An 18,716-nucleotide genomic window follows, 5' to 3' on the forward strand; every position below is an offset into this window, starting at 1 on the left:
GGAAATTAAAACTTAATTGGCTGATTAACTACAAGAATATTAAGAACATAAGAAAGGCCCTACTGGATCAGACCAAGGCCCATCAGGTCCAGCAGTCTGTTCACACAGTGGCCAACCAGGGGCCTCCAGGAAGCCCACAAACAAGACGACGGCAGCAGCGTCATCCTGCCTGTGTTCCACAGCACCTCATATAACAGGCATGCTCCTTTGATCCTGGAACGAATAGGTATGCAGCATGACCAGTATCCATTTTAACTAATAGCCATGAATACCCCTTTCCTCCATGAATATGTCCACTCCCCTCTTAAAGCCTTCCAAGTTGGCAGCCATCACCACATCCTGGGGCAGGGAGTTCCACAATTTAACTATGCGTTGTGTGAAAAAATACTTCCTTTTATCTGTTTTACTCAGATACTCATCTGAGTATTGCTCAGCCTTTCTAAGGAACAACTTCCAAGCTCCCATGGGAGACATGAACACGCTGCGTGTTAAATTGCAACAATACTCATGAACCTCTAGTTTAGCTGTTCCAAGCACAGGAGCTCAAGTGCATATCTGCAGCGGCTTCCCTGTTCATTTCAATGAAGGCAGATTACATGTACATTGTTTTGCCAATGAAGATGTGCAACCTCATTTGGAATGAATAAGGTAGCCCATAGAAGGACATAACCCACCAACTCATCTGAGTATATCTAGTGTCGAAGGGCTCAGACAGTTGAGATGAAGTTCATGTATAAATTCATGCCTACAAAATGCAAATTGCTGGTTCATGAAGCCTCAGTTTGTATCAGGACCATGCGGGGGTGGGGAGATGAGGAAGAGGAGGAGGAAGAGAATTGGTTTTTATATGCCGACTTCCTCTACCACTTAAAGGAGACTCAAACCAGTTTACAATCACCTTCCTTTCCCCTCCCCACAACAGACACCCTGTGAGGTAGGTGGGGCTGAGAGAGCTCTAAGAGAGCTGTGACTAGCCCAAGGTCACCCAGCTGGCTTCGTGTGTAGGAGTGGGGATACAAATCCAGTTCACCAGATTAGCCTCCGCCTCTCATGCGGAGGAGTGGGGAATCAAACTCCACCACTCCAAACCACCATTCTTAGCCACTACACCAAGCTGGGAGAGCATTTCCTTTCCATAACTTTTCCATTTCCACTCAGGTTTGCTATTCAAAACCTGCTGCACCCTCCATCTACAGCACATGAAAAGGATCTATCCTCTCTCTTTTAAAGTGCTAACAACACAGCAGGGCCCCTGAGTCTGAATAGCAAAACTAAGTGGAGTTTGGAGGGTTAAAATCTACCCTCTCTTTCCTGCATGGCCCTAAGGCAAATTGAGGTTGCATGAGTCTGTACTTTGCATTTTACGAACAACTGGAGAAGTGTGGTTTCAGTCAATGAATCAATCAATAATCTATTGTAGAAATGTGCGACATTTTACATTAATCAAGAAAATAATGCATGGGTTTATGATTTAAAAATTAATTTAATTTCCCAACCTGGAGCTGGTAACCCTACCCCCCATCCCCCACCACGGCAGGACCTGGCAGCCCTCCCAACTTGTGATCCCGACGGTCCAGACAGCCTTCCAAAAGAAAACTTCCAAACACATCTAAAACAAAAGTTATTCTCTTGCCCAGTATCTCTGAGCCAGTTAATATTGCTGCTCTCACCCATAATCCAGGCCAGATGTACCAGTGTAAACATAAACAGATTGCTGAAATGGTAGCCACCCCACCCAGAAGCAGCTTCTGGAGACATTTAATTTCATTCCTCATTAGGCAAAGCGGGCAGGCGGACAGACGGAGTCTGGGAAACGCCGAATCGGAAAAACTAACGCCTGCAAGATCGCTGGAAACTCAATTATGAAGCAACTGAATGAGCCTGTAACCTAATCTAGAGATTAAACAGTAGCCTTCGTATAAAGAAAAAATAAACATGGGGTTCATCTGCAGCCTCTGCTTCTTTACAGTGGGTGGAAGGCCCAAGGAAATAAACGTCCCTAGCTTGTGCGAGAAGGTGAAAACGGAAGAGTTAGGGAGAAGCGTAGAAAAGAACACATAAAAGGAGCAAAGGTTTGGAGCAATTTCCCTAGGAGGAAAGGATAAGGAGTTCAGAGCATGTTAATCTAAGGAAAAGACAAGTTAGGGGAGAAACAACAGGTCAGGTTGCCAACCTCCAGGTGGGGCCTGGAGATACCCGGGAATTACAACTGATCTCCAGACTATAGAGAATTAGGGTTGCCACACTCCCGGTACTAGCTGGAGATCTCCTGCTATTACTACGGATCTGCAGCCAATAGAAATCAGTTCCCCTGGAGAAAATGGCTGCTTTGGCAATTGGACTCTATGGCATTGAAGTCACTCCCCCTCCCCAAACCCCACCCTCCCCAGGCTCCGCCCCAAAAATCTCCAGGTATTTCCGAACCCAGAGCTGGCAACCCTATAGAAAATACTTTCTGTGGACAAAATGGCTGTTTTGGTGGGTAGATACTATGACATTATATCACTGAGGTCCCTTCCCTCCACAGGTTCCACTTTCAAATCTCCAAGAATTTCCCAAGCTAGAGTTGGCAACCCCAGATTGAGGGTTTCTCTCCCATCATAACAGGGGTCAGAAGCACACAAAGCAACTGGCAGGCAGGAAATTCTGCAACCGAAGGTAATACTTAACACAATGCCTGCAGCTAATGGAACTCCTTGCCACAAGATGCAGAGATGACTACTACCTTCAAGGACTTTGTAAGGGGATTAAATACATTTGCAGAGGAAAGTGTCAGTCAGTCACCATTAGCTATGATAGCTGAATGGGGCCTCCATATTTGGGGGCCGTATATCTGTGAACACCAGCTGCTGGGGGGGGCGCAATAGGAAGAAGTGTTGGCCTCTCCCTAGAGTTGCCACGTCCCTCTTCGCCACCGGCGGGAGGTTTTAGGGGCAGACCCTGAGGAAGGCGGGGTCTGGGGATGGAGGGACTTCAATGTCCTTCAGTCCAATTGCCAAAGCGTCCATTTTCTCCAGGGGAACTGATCTCTATTGGCTGGTGACCTGTTGTAATAGCAGGAGATCTCCAGCTAGTACCTGGAGGTTGGCAACCCTACCTCTCCCCCTTTTGTGGGTCATCTGAGGGCACACTATTGGTCCAGTCCAGAGGGCTTCTCTTACACTGGATCTGAACCTGAACAGAAGGTCTGGCAACTCTCCATGAATTTTCTGGCACCCTGTTATCACACTGGCATCTTCAAGGATGGCGGGGAGCAATAGTTTTGGCAAAGCCAGCCTGGCCCGAAGAAACATCATCTCATACCGATGTTGTGTAAATCAGGAAGTGAAGACACTGGGACATCCTCAAGCAAAGCTCTCCACGTGACGTTGACTCCCAAACGGTCCGGGGACAAACACTCTACCAGAATAGCGGAATCACCACAAACAGGAACGGAAACTAGGCGTTCAAAGGTATTGACCTTGAAGAAAGAAGCCAGAAAAGGCGGATCTTTAGAACAAAACTTGTTGTTATCATGCAATAAACTTTGGATGTGTTGAACACATGAAGCTACCTTCTCCTGAGCCAGACCACTGGTCCCACTTTGGTCTTCAGCCAGAGTGGCATAGTGGTTAAGAGAAGACCCTAATCTGGAGACGTGGGTTTGATTCCCCACTCCTCCACATAAAGCCTGCCTCTGCATAGTGACCCTGGTATTCCTTGATGGTCTCCCGTCCAAGTAGAAGAAGCAGCTTTGGTTTTTATACCCCACTTTTCTCTACCTTCGGAAGCCCCGTGACACAGAGTAGTAAGTTGCAGTACTGCAGTCAAAAGCTCTGCTCACGACCTGAGTTCGATCCCGACAGAAGTCGGTTTCAGGTAGCCGGCTCAAGGTTGACTCAGCCTTCCATCCTTCCGAGGTCGGTAAAATGAGCACCCACCTTGCTGGGGGTAAAGGGAAGATGACTGGGGAAGGCAATGGCAAACCACCCCGTAAACACAGTCTGCCTAGTAAACGTCGGGATTTGACGTCACCCTATGGGTCAGTAATGACCCGGTCCTTGCACAGGGGACTACCTTTACCTTTTCTCCACCTTTAAGGAGTCTCAAAGCGGCTTACAATCTCCTTTCCTTCCCCTTCCCACAACAGACACCTTGTGAGTTAGGCGGGGCTGAGAGAGTTTGGAGAGAACTGTGACTGGCCCAAGGTCACCCACCAGGCTTCATGTGGAGGAGTGGGCAATCAAACCCGGTTCACCAGATTAGAGTGCACTGCTCCTAACCACTACACCAGGTACTAACCAGGGCTGACCCTGTTTAGCTTCTGACATTTGACAAGATCAGGCTAGCCTGGACCATCCAGGTCAGAGTGATCAGGTAGCAGGTGATATGAAAGACCTCTGCTTGAGACCCTGGAGAGCCGCTGCCAGCCTGAGTAGATCATACTGACCTTGATTCAGCAATGGTCTGATTCAGTATAAGAAAACTTCATGTCCAAGCTTACTAAGTAAACATGAAACCTTCTGATTTAGTCCAAGAGAGATGGAAGCTGTTCTATCAAAATTATTGACTTTATTATGTTTATCTTAAAATGATATTAGAGCTTATAGTCTTAAATCATATTGTAAATACCCACTTGCAATTTTACATATATAGGTATGTCTCACTGTATTATTATGTTTATCATAACCCAATTTGGGTTATAACTGAGTTTGTGCATTGAGAAGAGAAGAAATGAAGATAAGAAAAGAAGACAGGACAAAACATGTTGAAAACATTTGATATTATTTTAATAAAGGTAAAAGTCCCCTGTGCAAGCACCGGGTCATTCCTGACCCATGGGGTGACGTAACATCCCGACGTTTACTAGGCAGACTTTGTTTACAGGGTGGTTTGCCAGTACCTTCCCCAGTCGTCTTCCCTTTACCCCCAGCAAGCTGGGTCCTCATTTTACCGACCTCGGAAGGATGGAAGGCTGAGTCAACCTTGAGCCGGCTACCTGAAACAGACTTCTGTTGGGATCGAACTCAGGTCGTGAGCAGAGCTTGGACTGCAGGACTGCAACTTACCACTCTGTGCCACGGGGCTCCTATTATTTTTAATGTGTTAGTGAGCACCATAATATATTCTGGGTGCCAAGGAAGGGGGGAAAATAAGAAAATCTGAATGTATTGTATATCATTCTATTTTATCTTTTCCTAATTTTCCCCCTCCCCTTTTCTTTTCGAATTATTATTTTTTTAATTAAAAAAAGAAAAGAAAACCTCATGCGTTTACGTGTATCACTGGGGTCAGGAAAGCAACGACTGATCCTTAGACAACCTTGCAAAATGATAAAGGGCCTTTTGGGGGGCTTTGACCTTTCTGTGGATTAATAGTAGCAGTACCTGAACATGACAAAGCCCACGGGCCTTCATCTCATCCAGAACGAAGATCTGGAAGGCTTCTAGCAATCCAGAGTAGTCAGGACTGCAGATTTTCTCAGGCGGCAGCAGGAGTTGAAAGTGACTTTGGGTCTCGACGCTCTGAAACGGCTGGGGCTCTGAACGGAGAACAAAAAAAAAAGTGAAATAAAAGGTTGCCGTTTCCCTCTATAAGGAAGTATTTTAAAATATTTTTTTATTTTCAAAACAACACAAAAAACATAACAATCAGTACACACTACACAATACACACAACCGTACATTGACTAAATTAAACAATAAACTCCTAATCTACTAATCAACATGCATTTCTCTGGGTGAATCAATATCATTTTGTACCTTCCATCTTACTCTAAATTGCAAATTATGGTCCTGAAAAGCTCCTTAAAAAGGGAAAAACACCATTCCATATATATATGTATACCCTTCATGACTATTCTTTCTATCGCTATATGTGATTAAGCTATGTTGTCTAGTTTACTCAAATAAAACAAGAAAAAAAGGCTCTTCATGTTGTTACATATATGCTAACTAACTACAAGAAAATATTTTCTTTCTTTCTTTTGTATACACGCATCTTCCTGATAGGTGTAAAAATTGTTTCTTTCACCAAAAATTGAAATCAGATCAACTTCAAGTAGCCTCTTCTTATTTGTCAAATGGCGGGTGCTACATCATCAGCATTTGCCAACTTGGAAGGCTTTAAGAGGGGAGTGGACATGTTCAGAGGAGAGGGCTCTTCATGGCTATTAGTAAAAATGGATACTAGTCTTGATGCATACCTGTTCTCTCCAGGATCAGAGAGCATGACTATTATATTATAGGTGAATTGCAACACAGGCAGGATAATGCTGCTGCAGTTGATTTGTTTGTGGGCTTCCTAGAGGCACCTGGTTGGCCACTGTGTGAACAGACTGCTGGACTTGATGGGCCTTGGTCTGATCCAGCATGGCCTTTCTTATGTTCTTGGCATTTCCCAAAATCAACAAGTACGGTAGTTCATTTTGTTACCTCTCCATCCCACAAAAAGGTAAGCACAGTGGGATTATAGGTAAGCTCTTGCATCTGCATTTAGGGTAGGTTTGCCAACCTCCAGGTGGCACCTGGAGATCTCCCGCTATTACAATTGATCTCCAGACAACCAAGATCAATTCCCCTGGAGAAAATGGCTGCTCTGGAGGGTGGATTTTACGGCATTATACCCTGCTGAGGTCCCTCCCCTCCCTAAACCCTGCCCTCCCCAATCTCTGCCCCACAACTCCCCAGGGATTTCACAACCCAGAGCTGGCAACCCTAATTTAGGGAAAGGTTCTGGAGTATTTGAATGGCTGTCACTTAGAGGAGGGCAGGGAGCTGTTCCTGTTGGCAGCAGAGGATAGGACTCACAATAACGGGTTTAAATTATGGGAGAAAAGATACTGGCTGGATATTTGGGGGGGATTTACAATAAGAGTTGTTTAGCAGTGGAATCAGCTGCCTAGGGAGGTGGTGAGCTCCCCCTCACTGTCAGTCTTCAATCAGCGGCTGGACAAACACTTGTCAGGGATGCTTTTAGGCTGATCCTGCATTGAGCAGGGGGTTGGACTAGATGGCCTGCATGGCCCCTTCCAACTCTATGATTCAATGAGTGGGGTCCCGCTTCTATGGACATGGGAAAAACCTTCCTGCATTGACGGAACCCTAATTATGTGAGATGTGGAAAAGTGGGAAGCATGTACTAGTGCATTATAGCAAGGTGAGAGCCAGCATGCTGTAGTGGTTAAGAGCGGTGGTTTGGAGGGGTGGGGAATCTAATCTGGAGAACTGGGTTTGATTCCCCACTCCTCCGCATAAGCGGAGGAAGCTAATCTGGTGAACCAGGTTTGTTTCCCCACTCCTACACATGAAGCCAGCTGGGTGACCCTGGGCTAGTCACAATTCTCTCAGCCCCACCTACCTCACAGGGTATCTGTTGTGGGGAGGGGAAGGGAAGGTGATTGTAAGCTGGTTTGATTCTTCCTTTAGTGATAGAGAAAGACGGCATATAAAAACCGACTCTTCTTCTTTTTCTTCTTCTTCTACTTTGTCTTTTTTTAAATGTTGATACACCGATGGGCACAATCCAGCCAAAATTAAGCTCTTTAAAATCCAATAGCTTTCAATGGGGGAAAAAGATTTAAACACCTGCTTAACTCAATTACTGAACTTCCAAGAGCTAAAAAGGTCTTAACTATGGCTGGGTTCTACTCAAATGTAAGTATTTTTTTTTTAATACAACCAAGAAGTTAGAGAGGGACCTGAAGAAGAAAACAGCCTCTGAGACGGAGCTGAACTGTCTGGCAGTATTCATATTTAGGTCAAAGCCCATTTCTAGTCAATTATATTGACAAGTCCATGTGAAGACTAAAGGGAAAATGATGCCAGCCAAGATTCAGAGGAGGGTTTTTTTCCCCCTCCTGTTATTGTTGGGCCTTCAAAAATGTTTTTTTCTTAAGAAGCCAGGAGACAGGCAGAGCAGTAAAGATGTCAATAAACCTACAGAGCTGACTCCTCCAGGAAAAATAATAATAACACAGAAGTCACAAAATTTAGTGATTATGTGACCAAATAGTACCTGCCACGTTGAACTATCTGGAGCTCAGCTATTCAGCTCAAGAGTAAGTGCCTCTATCTAATCACATTTGTGTGTGTGTGAAATGCCATCAAGTCGCTTCCGACTCATGGCGACCCTATGAATCAATGTCCTCCAAAATGTCCTATTTTTGACAGCCTTGCTCAGATCTTGCAAACTGAGGGGCGTGGCTTCCTTTATAGAGTCAATCTCAATCCATCTCTTGTTGGGTCTTCCGCTTTTCCTGCTGCCCTCAACTTTTCCTATCATGGTTGTCTTTTCCAGTGACTCTTGTCTTCTCATAATGTGACCAAAATAAGATAGCCTCAGTTTAGTCATGTTAGCGTCTAGGGTCTGTTCAGGCTTGATTTGATCTAAAGCCCACTGATTTTTTTTTTTTTGGGGGGGGGGGTCCAGGGTATCCATAACACTCTCCTCCAACACCACATTTCAAAGGAATCTACTTTCTTCCTATCAGCTGTCTTCATTGTCCAGCTCTCACACCCATACATAGTAATAGGGAATACGATGGCATGAATTAACCTGATCTTGGTGGCCAGTGACACATCCTTACACTTCAGAATCTTTTCTAGCTCTTTCATGGCTTCCCTTCCCAGCCTCAATCACATTTACTTGGATGCAAATTCTGCAGAGGTACTAACTTCCAGGCAAATGGTCCCTGCTCTTTGTGGCCTTACCTTCGACATTAAGCTTGTAGTAAACACAGGTAAGTGAAAAAGCTGGCTGGATCCAACTAGGGGTGTGCAGCCGGCCCCCTTTCCCCGGTATTTTTCAGATTTGGGTTTAATAAATCTGGAAATTTTTGAAAAGCCCGACAATCTGAATACAATGGATTTGGCTTTTCGGGAAAATTGAAAATTTTCAGATTTATAAAACTGAAACCCGAAAAATATGGGCTCAGAGCTTAACGTGGCTCCCCAGAGCCAAGCATTCAGTTCTGCACTGCTGGGGGGTTTAGATGAGCACTATTTGCTGGCTCCCGCCTCCTGGAGGAGGCGGGAGCCGGCAAGCAGCGCTGATCCGAACCCCCTGTGATCGGAGACTGCTGGGGGCAGGGGTCTAAGCACTGAGCTGCAGTTCAGCATTTAGACCCTGCCCCCAGCAGGTTCTGTGATCAGGTCTGAAGGCTGCGCTACCAATTTTTTAACCAGTAACACCCCTTCCCAAAAAATACCTTTTCAGTATTTTTCAGGGTTTTTTTCCATTCAGCTTTAGTTGAGCGCAAACCCCTAGATCCAACTCTTGGGTTCATAGAATAATGGAGTTGGAAGGGTCACCAGGGTCATCTAGTCCAGCCCCCTGGACAATGCAGGAAATTCATAACTACCTTCCCCCCCACACACACACACACCCAGTGACCCCTACTCCGTGCCCAGAAGATGGCCAAGATGCCCTCCCTCTCACGATCTGCCTAAGGTCACAGAATCAGCCTCTGCTTAAAAACCTCCAGGGAAGGAGCGCTTACCACCTCCCGAGGAGGCCTGTTCCACTGGGGAACCACTGGGTTGTTTTATGCATAGGTTGTCAGGCTGCTTAATGTGGTTTATATTGCTTGTTGTATACGGTACTTATGTTAATATTGATAATTTTGTGGATGCTGTTTTGATGATTTCATTGAACTTGCTTTTATACTGTGACCGGCCTCCAGCAGCTCGTTCTTAACCACATTTATTGCATATGTTTGCATTATTTTAATTTTTTTGTAATCCATCTGTAGACTCTGAGAGAAAGGCTGAGTATAAATGAAGTAAAGAACTAAATAGAACAGGGGTCCCAAGATGGTGCCCATGGGCAACATGGTACTTGCCAACACCTTTCCTGGTGCCCAGCCAATAAAGTATTTTTAGAGAGTGGATCGTTGGTGCTTTTGGTCATTGGTGATTCGATTGGCTATGCAGATTTTTTAAATGGCGCTTTGGCAGCCATTTAATAAAAAATTTATAATATTTAAAAAAAAAAAAAAAAAGCAAAGGTCCCTGCAGGCTCAAAACAATTGGGGACCCCTGAAATAGAACAAAATCGACACTTCACAGACTTACTTTGGCAGATTTGCGAGTGGGGTGGATCTCCTACCCAGAGTCCGGTCTCGACATTGCAAAGAAGCGCCTCCCCGCTGGAAAACACCTTGTGAAAGCCCGGATAGCAAATCACCCGGCACTGTTGAGTCTTCGGAGTCGCAGTGGACACGTTGTTACAAAAAACTCCTCCATTGACGACAGCAGGGGCATCAAAAGGCATGCGGCACTGGGGACCTGGGGAGACCACAGAGACAAATAAAGGAAAACCAAGTTAATCAGCAGGGACAGGGACAGGGAAAGAAGAAGAAGAAGAAGAAGAAGAAGAAGAAGAAGAAGAAGAAGAAGAAGAAGAAGAAGAAGAAGAAGAAGAAGAAGAAGAAGAAGAAGAAGAAGAAGAAGAAGAAGAAGCAGGAGGAGGAGGAGGAGGAGGAGGAGGAGAAGAAGAAGAAGAAGAAGAAGAAGAAGAAGAAGAAGAAGAGAAGAAGAAGAAGAAGAAGAAGAAGAAGAAGAAGCAGGAGGAGGAGGAGGAGGAGGAGGAGAAGAAGAAGAAGAAGAAGAAGAAAGAAGAAGAAGAAGAAGAAGAAGAAGAAGAAGAAGAAGAAGAAGAAGAAGAGGAGGAGGAGGAGGAGAGGAGGAGGAGGAGGAGGAGGAGGAGGAGGAGGAGGAGGAGGTTTTTATACCGGTTTTTTCTACCTTTTTAAGGAGAATCAAATCACCTGCCCTTCCTCTCCCCACAACAGACACCTTGTGAGGTAGGTGGGGCCGAGAGAGTTCAGAGAGAACTGTGACTGGCCCAAGGTCACCCAGCAGGCTTCATGGATAGGAGTGAGGAAAGCAACCCGGTTCACCATGAGTCAGATATGGAGAGACCGTTTGCTGTGTGGGCAACGAGACCTATAAAAATGGTCTGGGGAAACAACAACAAGAGGAGTTGGTTTTTATGTTGACCAGCTTACAATCACTTTCCCTCTCCCCACAACAGACACCTCGTGAGGTAGGCGGGGCTGCAAGAGTTCGGAGAGAACTGTGACTAGCCCAAGGTCACCCAGCTGGCTTCATGTGGAGGAGTGGGGAAACCAACTCATGTAGAGCGGCGGACTCTAATCTGGTGAACCAGGTTGGTTTTCCCACTCCTGCGCATGAAGCCAGAACCTTTCTCCCTGAATTGCTAGCTTTCTTCTGGGGGAACGTCTCTGCGGGGGAACCTTTTTTAAACAGTGTCTCCCACCTGTAGTCTAAAGAGGTTCGGTCCATTCTGTTGCCTCGGCATAGAACTTTGCTCATTCCCCTACAGCACTGGTTCCCAACCGGGGGTCCGTGGACCCCCAGTGGTCCGCGAGAACTAAATTAAGGTCCGCGAAACAAAGTTATAAACCCATAATAAATTAATATTTTCAATTAAAAGTTCTCTATTATAAAAATAGATATTCAAATATTATTCTAAGTTTAATGTTTAACTAACAGTTATGATTAAAGTTTATTTTCAAATTCTCTGAATTTTTATTTTGAACCTTGGGGTCCCTGCACCGAACAAAAAAGTCCTAGTGGTCCCTGGTCAAAAAAAGGTTGGGAACCACTGCCCTACAGGTTTGTTTAAAAGATTTTCCCTGTATCTGAGAAGCGTGGTTTAGTGCAGAAGATGTGGGTGGTGCATAGATACGTGGCATTAAAATCTCTGACATGCACATCAGTGGGGGGGGGGGAATGCTGGACCCACCCAAGCATGCTAGATGGAAGCTGAAAATGATCCAAGGGGAAATTTCTCCCATACGGAACCAATTAGTTTCACAGAAACCTCACTGGACGCAATGGGCATTCTGAAGTTACTGCTTGCCTGTCTGATCTGTCTTTTGTGAAAAAGAATATGGATTTATTGTCCCTTCCCACCATGGCTGTCTTCTTTGCTGACGAACCATGCTCCCATCTTCAAGCTATGCCCAGAATTGCAAAAAAAGTAAAAATACAATAAAAACTCTTCCTTGGGTTTCCGTAAGCATCGGCTGGAAGGGAAAACTAAATCCGAGGAAAAGTCAGATTCTCGTATTTCTATAAAAGAAAGGTTGCCAGCACTGGTAACGGAACAGAATTTGGAAGTTCAGTCTTTTTTGGCTTTGGTTTCCGTGGCAAGATTTAGTTTATTTTTTTGAAAGGTTTACGTTTCAGAGAGAGGCCAGGCTGCGAGGCGTCGCTATTGGCAGGATTCTGTTCCAAATTTGATATCACTTTTGTGCAGAGGGTGGAATGCCAAGACAGCAAAGACGTGGCCAAAAATGTTGATTTATTGATTGATAATTCAATTTACAGCTGCTTTTATACCCACTGGGGACCCAGGAGTGGGGAGAAGTCACATGCATCCAATAACAGCTTCTGGAATGACATTCAGTGGTGTACTGATGGTGTAGAGCCAGTGTGGTTTAGTGGCTAAGAGTGGTGGTTTGGGGCGGTGGACTCTGATATGGAGAACCGGGTTCGATTCCCCACTCCTCCACATGAGCGGCGGAGGCTAATCTGGTGAACTGGATTTGTTTCCTCACTCCTACACATGAAGCCAGCTGGGTGAACTTGGGCTAGTCACAGCTCTCTCAGCCCCACCTACCTCACAGGGTGTCTGTTTTGGGGGGGGGAGGGGAAGGTAAGCCAGTTTGATTCTTCCTTAAGGGGTAGAGAAAGTCGGCGTATAAAAACCAACTCTTCTTCTTCTACTAATTAAGTACTTTGGACTAGGATTTGGGACAACTCTGTGTAAATCTACAGTATACAACGGAAGCTTGTTGAGGGGTGTTGGGCCAGCTGATCTCTAACCCCAGCCTACCTCACAGGGCTGTTGTTGTGATAAAGGGGGGTGGGAGAACAATGTTATAAGGTACTTTGGGACCCCGGTGGGGAGAAAAGCAGGCTATAAATACCCAAGCAAAGGAAGCTTTCTCAACTATGAGTCAGAAGCCTAGGTCTTCTTTGCCGTAGTTCTTCAAGCCATAGGGGTAACTTTATCCCACTATTTCATGCACTCAGGGAAGAGTCCCTATCCCACTGGCAGCTTTCCAAGCATCAGGGCAATTATCAAGTCAGCTTCACAACAGCCCTGTGAGGGAGTTTTGATAGAGAGACAAGGGGTTGGCCAAGGCCACCCGGAGATTCTCTCGGGCAAGCATGAATTCGAGCCCAGGGCTCCCCATCCTATGTTCAAGACACAGCAATGGTGCAATTAACCTCACTGTCTCAAACGAGCATACTGAAAAGCCGCATCATTCAGATTGCCTCCGGAAGCCTGGAAGTCAGAAGAATCAGATCTGAGTTTTAAAAAAGAAAAACCTGTAAAATTACCAAGATTCACACACAGGTATTTGGGAGGCTCAGTGGAACCTCTTCCAGTCTGTTCACTGGTTGGGCTGCACACAGCTGAAATTGTTCAGGCTAGAATTGCCAACTTCCAGGTGAGGCCTGGAGATTTTGCAGAATTACAACTGATCTCCGGGACAACAGAGATCAGTTCCCCTGGAGAAAGTGGAGCCAGCATGGTGTAGGGGTTAAGAGCAGTGGCCTCTGGTCTGGAGAACCGGGTTTGATTCTCCACTCCTACACATGAGCGGCAGACTCTAATCGGGTGAACTGGATTTGCTTCCCCACTCCTACACATGAAGCCAGCTGGGTGACCTTGGGCTAGTCACAGCTCTTAGAGCTCTCTCAGCCCCACCTACCTCCCAGGGTGTCTGTTGTGGGAAGGGGAAGGGAAGGTGATTGTAAGCCGGTTTGATTCTCCCCTAAGTGGTAGGGAAAGTCGGCATATAAAAACCAACTCCTCCTCCTCTTCTTCTTTGGAGGGCGGACTGGATGGAATTATACGATGCTGAGGTCCAAGTCCTTCCCCAGCTTCACCCCCAAACCTCCAGGAATTTCCCTACCTAGAGTTGGCAAACCTAGCACACTGCAAGCATGACTCACGTTCGCACGCAGGCCTCCTGTTCGTGTCTCGTGTCCCAGGAGCTTCCCTACCATTCTCAAAGACACACCAACAGCTTTCCTGGTTGCTGTCGCATTGCACAAGGGAGAAGATCCCAGTTTCGCCTTTGCACTGAGGGGCAAGCCCTCTACCAAGTTCCCGCAGAACAGCTTTGGACTTCAGCATGCTGCAGTAACTGGGGCCTTTGAAAATAAGACGAGAAACTCCGGTCACTCTATGCAGCTGTCCTGTTGAGGTTTACTCAGAAGTAAGAGGGGCACGATCCCGACTGGGGGATCTTCCACATCACAGGTGATTTTATTAAGCACTACATTAAACCAGCCCCTGTCCTGTTTCCAACAGTGGCTATCCAAATGCTTCCAATAGTTACAAACCAGGTGCATAAAAAACCAAACAAAGACTCTCAAAACAACTGGAAGCTTTGTTCCCCATATGTTTGTTAAAATGCTGTATAAGAAAAATTGAGTTTGGGTAGATATATGCTTATGTAAAGGAAGAAAGCATTAGGTGTTGAATTAAAAATAAGTTAATGTTAATGTTAAAAATATTAGCAATATAGAGAACAAGCCAGCAAGTAGAAAACAAAGAGGACCATATATTAATAAACTCTCTAAGGAGGAAATAATATAGATATATGAGGTGGTTTTATCAAAATTTTGTTTTTGCACCCAGAACTTTTCTGTATTATTTTCTATTTTTCTGTATTTTGCTATTTTTAATTTTCTGTTTATATACATATTGATATGAAAAATAAAATATTAAAAAGCACAACAAAACCCAACCCCAAATGCTTCCAATTGTCCTCTGCAACTGGCGCAACTCTCCCAGTAATTGGCAGGAATAGACTGCCACTGAATAGGGAGGTGCCATTTAGAAATCAGGACTCATAGCTGGGGTTGCCAGGTCCCTCTTCGCCATCAGTGGGAGGTTTTTGGGGCGGAGCCTGAGGAGGGTGGGGTTTGAGGATGGGAGGGACTTTGATGCCATAGAGTCCAATTGCCAAAGCAGCCATTTTCTCCAAGGGAACTGATCTCTATCGGCTGGAGATCAGTTGTAATAGCAGGAGATCTCCAGCCGCAACCTGGAGGTTGGTAACCCTACACATAGCCATTGATAGGTTTTGTCCAATCCTTTCTTTAAAAAAGCTCTCTGAACTGGGGGCCTTCACCATATCTCAAGAGAGAAGATTTTATAATTAAGGATATACATGGGATTACCACTCTTATTTTAGTGGTAATCAATCAAATATCTAGAAATAGCCACATGATTGTGATAAATCAAACTTAGCCAAAGATAAGATTGATATTTTTCTATAAATATACAGTCCTGCGACAAGCAAATCAGATTTCTCTGGATGGAAGTCTCAGAAGAAGATTAGGTGCAATTTCTGGGCGAGATAACTTAGGCTATTTGATAATCCCTAAAAGCAGTGAGACAAAAGCTGAAACCTGATTTGCTTTTAAAACTATCACTTGCTATAATATGATTGAGCAACGCTAGGAACTCGGATAATTCTAGCATTTCTCTTCACAGTGGCTGTATGAAATTCTCTGAACATTGAGGACATGGGCAGGAACAGAATAAAATAGGCTCTTTCACCAAAGGGCTGGCCGATTTTCAGCAACGACGGATGACTCAAAAAAGAACCTGTAGATACTCCCTATCTCTTCAATCTATATGCAGAACATATAATTAGGAAAGCTGGATTAGATTTAGATGAAGGTGGAGTGAAAATTGGAGGGAGGAACATTAATAATTTGAGATATGCTGATGACACTACATTATTGGCAGAAAATAGTGAAGATTTGAAACAACTATTGCTGAAAGTTAAAAGAGAAAGTGCCAAAGCAGGACTACAGCTGAACATCAAGAAAACAAAAGTAATGACTACAGGAGAATTACACAACTTTAAGGTTGACAATGAGGAAATTGAAATTGTTCAAGACTTTCTATTCCTTGGCTCCACCATCAACCAAAAGGGAGACTGCAGCCAAGAAATTAGAAGGAGATTGAGACTGGGAAGGGCAGCCATGAAGGAGCTAGAAAAGATTTTGAAGTGTAAGGATGTGACTCTGGCCACCAAGACTAGATTAATTCATGCCATCATATTCCCTATTACTATGTATGGGTGTGAAAGCTGGACAGGGAAGAAAGCTGATAGGAAGAAAATAGATTCCTTTGAAATGTGGTGTTGGAGGAGAGGGTTACGGATTCCATGGACTGCCAAAAAAACAAATCAGTGGGTTATAGATCAAATCAAGCCTGAACTGACCCTAGAAGCTAAAATGACTAAACTGAGGCTATCGTATTTTGGTCACGTCATGAGACGACAAGAGTCACTGGAAAAGACTGTCATGATAGGAAAAGTTGAGGGCAGCAGGAAAAGAGGAAGACCCAACAAGAGATGGATTGACTCAATAAAGGAAGCCACAGCCTTCAATTTGCAAGATCTGAGCAAGGCTGTCAAAGATAGGACATTTTGGAGGACTTTCATTCATAGGGTCGCCATGAGTCGGAAGCGACTTGACGGCACTTAACACACATAACAGATACTTACAGTGAACTCTGCCTTTTGAATCTACATTGCTTCTTTGGAATACTTCTCCAGATGCAGGGTCAACACACCAGGCCTCTGTGTCTGACTTCTGCAACACGGTATATGCCCCAGTCTGGAAAGAAGCAGTTGCGTTATCATTGTCGAACGGAAGGTTGTGTGCAAAACTCATGTTTAGAAACCAGTATTCCAAAAACCCCAAGGCAGATTTACACAACTCTTCTTTAGCACGGCCAAGAGATCAAAAGTTGGCTTTCTGGAGTACTGATCTTATTCATCGAAGCCAAGGAATACAGTTTGGGGAAGGGCACGTAGGGTTGGGAGCTAAGTGGACTTGAGAGCACCTGGGGGTTTGGCTCAAACTACTAGTAATTTCTTGCTCGTCACTTTTTTTAAGGGACTCGAGTGCTTGGATCCAGGATGACGGCTTATGTGAATGGTGGACCAGAAAGCTTGCTGCTGCTGCACTGCCAAACACAATCAGGGTTGCCAACCTCCAGGTGGAGCCTGGAGATCGCTCAGAATTGTAACTTCTCTCCAGACAACAGATATCAGTTTCCCTGGAGAAAATGGTTGCTTTTGAGGGTGACTCTATGGCCATTCATGCTTGGTAATTAGCAGTGTGTTCCAGGCTGAAGTGCCTGCATATATTTTTTTACTTTTTCACGCTGAACCGTCATTCAGGAAGTGACTGCGAAGCCGGCGCATACCTGCTTCACATTTCTTAAGAGCCCCTTAAACGCAACCTTTTGTGTTTGCTCCGCCCCCACCTCGAAGAATCCCCTCAAGGAAGCATGCAAAATTACAGCTGTGCATTAGCTATGCAAATGACCGTTGCTAATGGAAAGAACGAAGGAGCAGGCGAGTGGGAGAGTGGAGTTTCTCCTTTCGCATCGGGACCATGAATAGGCATTTTAAAGGTCACAATTTTAAAAAGAGCTTTGAGCAAGCATCAAAATTGACCCTGAATAAATGGCCTATGGTCTTGTACCCCTCTGTGGTCCATCCTTTCCCCCAAACTGTTCCCTCCCCAGGCTATACCCCCAAATCTCCAGGAGTTTCCCGACCGGACCTGGCAATCCGAACACACACAGTTGTGTGTATACTTATTTTATTTATTTGTTTTATTTAAACATTTATTAGCCACCTTTCTCCCTTGCAAAACTTTAGGCGGCTTACAATATAAACTGCCTAAGGTTATAGAATCAGCAATGCTGACAGATGGCCATCTAGCCTCTGCTTAAAAACCTCCAGGGAAGGAGAGCTCACCACCTCCCAAGGAAGCCTGTTCCACTGAGGAACCGCTCTGTCAGAAAATTCTGTTGTACATTACAGAAATTATAGTTGTACATCCAGCATTTGCAAGGGGTTAGACTAGATGAGCCCTGACCTGGATGGCCCAGGCTGGCCTGATCTCGCCAGATCTCAGAAGCTAAGCAGGGTCAGCCCTGGTTATTATTTGGATGGGAGACCACCAAGGAATACCAGGGTTGCAATGCAGAGGAAGGCACTGGCAAACCACCTCTGTTAGTCTCTTGCCATGAAAACCCCAAAAGGGGTTGCCATAAGTCGGCTTTAATTTGATGGCACTTTACACACACAGACTAGATGACCCTGGTGGTCCCTTCCAGCTCTGAGCTTAAAATAAATAAATAAAGGGGCTGTGTTCCACAGTCCTTGAGAAGAGACTGAAACATCTCGACTCCTGGACAATCCTATCCTAAGATTTTATATAACACCACAACTGGCACTTTGAATGGCAAAATGTGGATTTTTCCGAATGTGAATGAAATCCTGAATTCAGCCTAGATTTAAAAAAACAAAAAACAAAACTATAATTGAAATATGTTTTAATGAAAAACTACTTGCCTCTAAACAGGAAGGTGTAAACAGGTCTGCTGAAGTCGCATCACGTTTCAACCCATTCTGCTTCCATCTGGAAATCAACGCGTTGGTTTGAGAGCGCTGACACGGGGTCTGACCTGTATTAAAACACTCGCTATCAGTAACACCGGCTCAGTACGGTGTATAATATCTCAAACCCAGCCATTTATTCCTGCATGCCAACTAGATGACTACTAGTCAAAATGGATACTAGTCACGATGCATTTCTATTCTCTCCAGATCAGAGAAGCAAGCCTGTTATATTAGGCGCTGTGGAACACAGGCA

At 44.9% G+C, this 18,716-nt stretch overlaps 1 protein-coding gene across 1 annotated transcript in view; it reads right to left on the reverse strand.

Moving 5' to 3' along the window:
• The window catches only part of TG (thyroglobulin), a 167,260-nt gene that overhangs the window by 122,185 nt on the left and 26,359 nt on the right, over positions 1-18,716 (reverse strand). The window contains exons 14-19 of the mRNA XM_056854657.1: positions 18,416-18,528; positions 16,550-16,661; positions 13,974-14,174; positions 10,053-10,265; positions 5,367-5,521; positions 3,304-3,460 (exon numbers count right to left, since the gene is read on the reverse strand). Of these exons, the coding sequence (XP_056710635.1) occupies positions 3,304-3,460; positions 5,367-5,521; positions 10,053-10,265; positions 13,974-14,174; positions 16,550-16,661; positions 18,416-18,528 (951 nt within the window). The remainder of the gene's footprint in view (positions 1-3,303; positions 3,461-5,366; positions 5,522-10,052; positions 10,266-13,973; positions 14,175-16,549; positions 16,662-18,415; positions 18,529-18,716) is intronic.

The sequence above is a fragment of the Euleptes europaea genome, chromosome 8, assembly GCF_029931775.1.
Source record: "Euleptes europaea isolate rEulEur1 chromosome 8, rEulEur1.hap1, whole genome shotgun sequence".
NCBI classification, from domain to species: Eukaryota; Metazoa; Chordata; class Lepidosauria; order Squamata; family Sphaerodactylidae; genus Euleptes; species Euleptes europaea.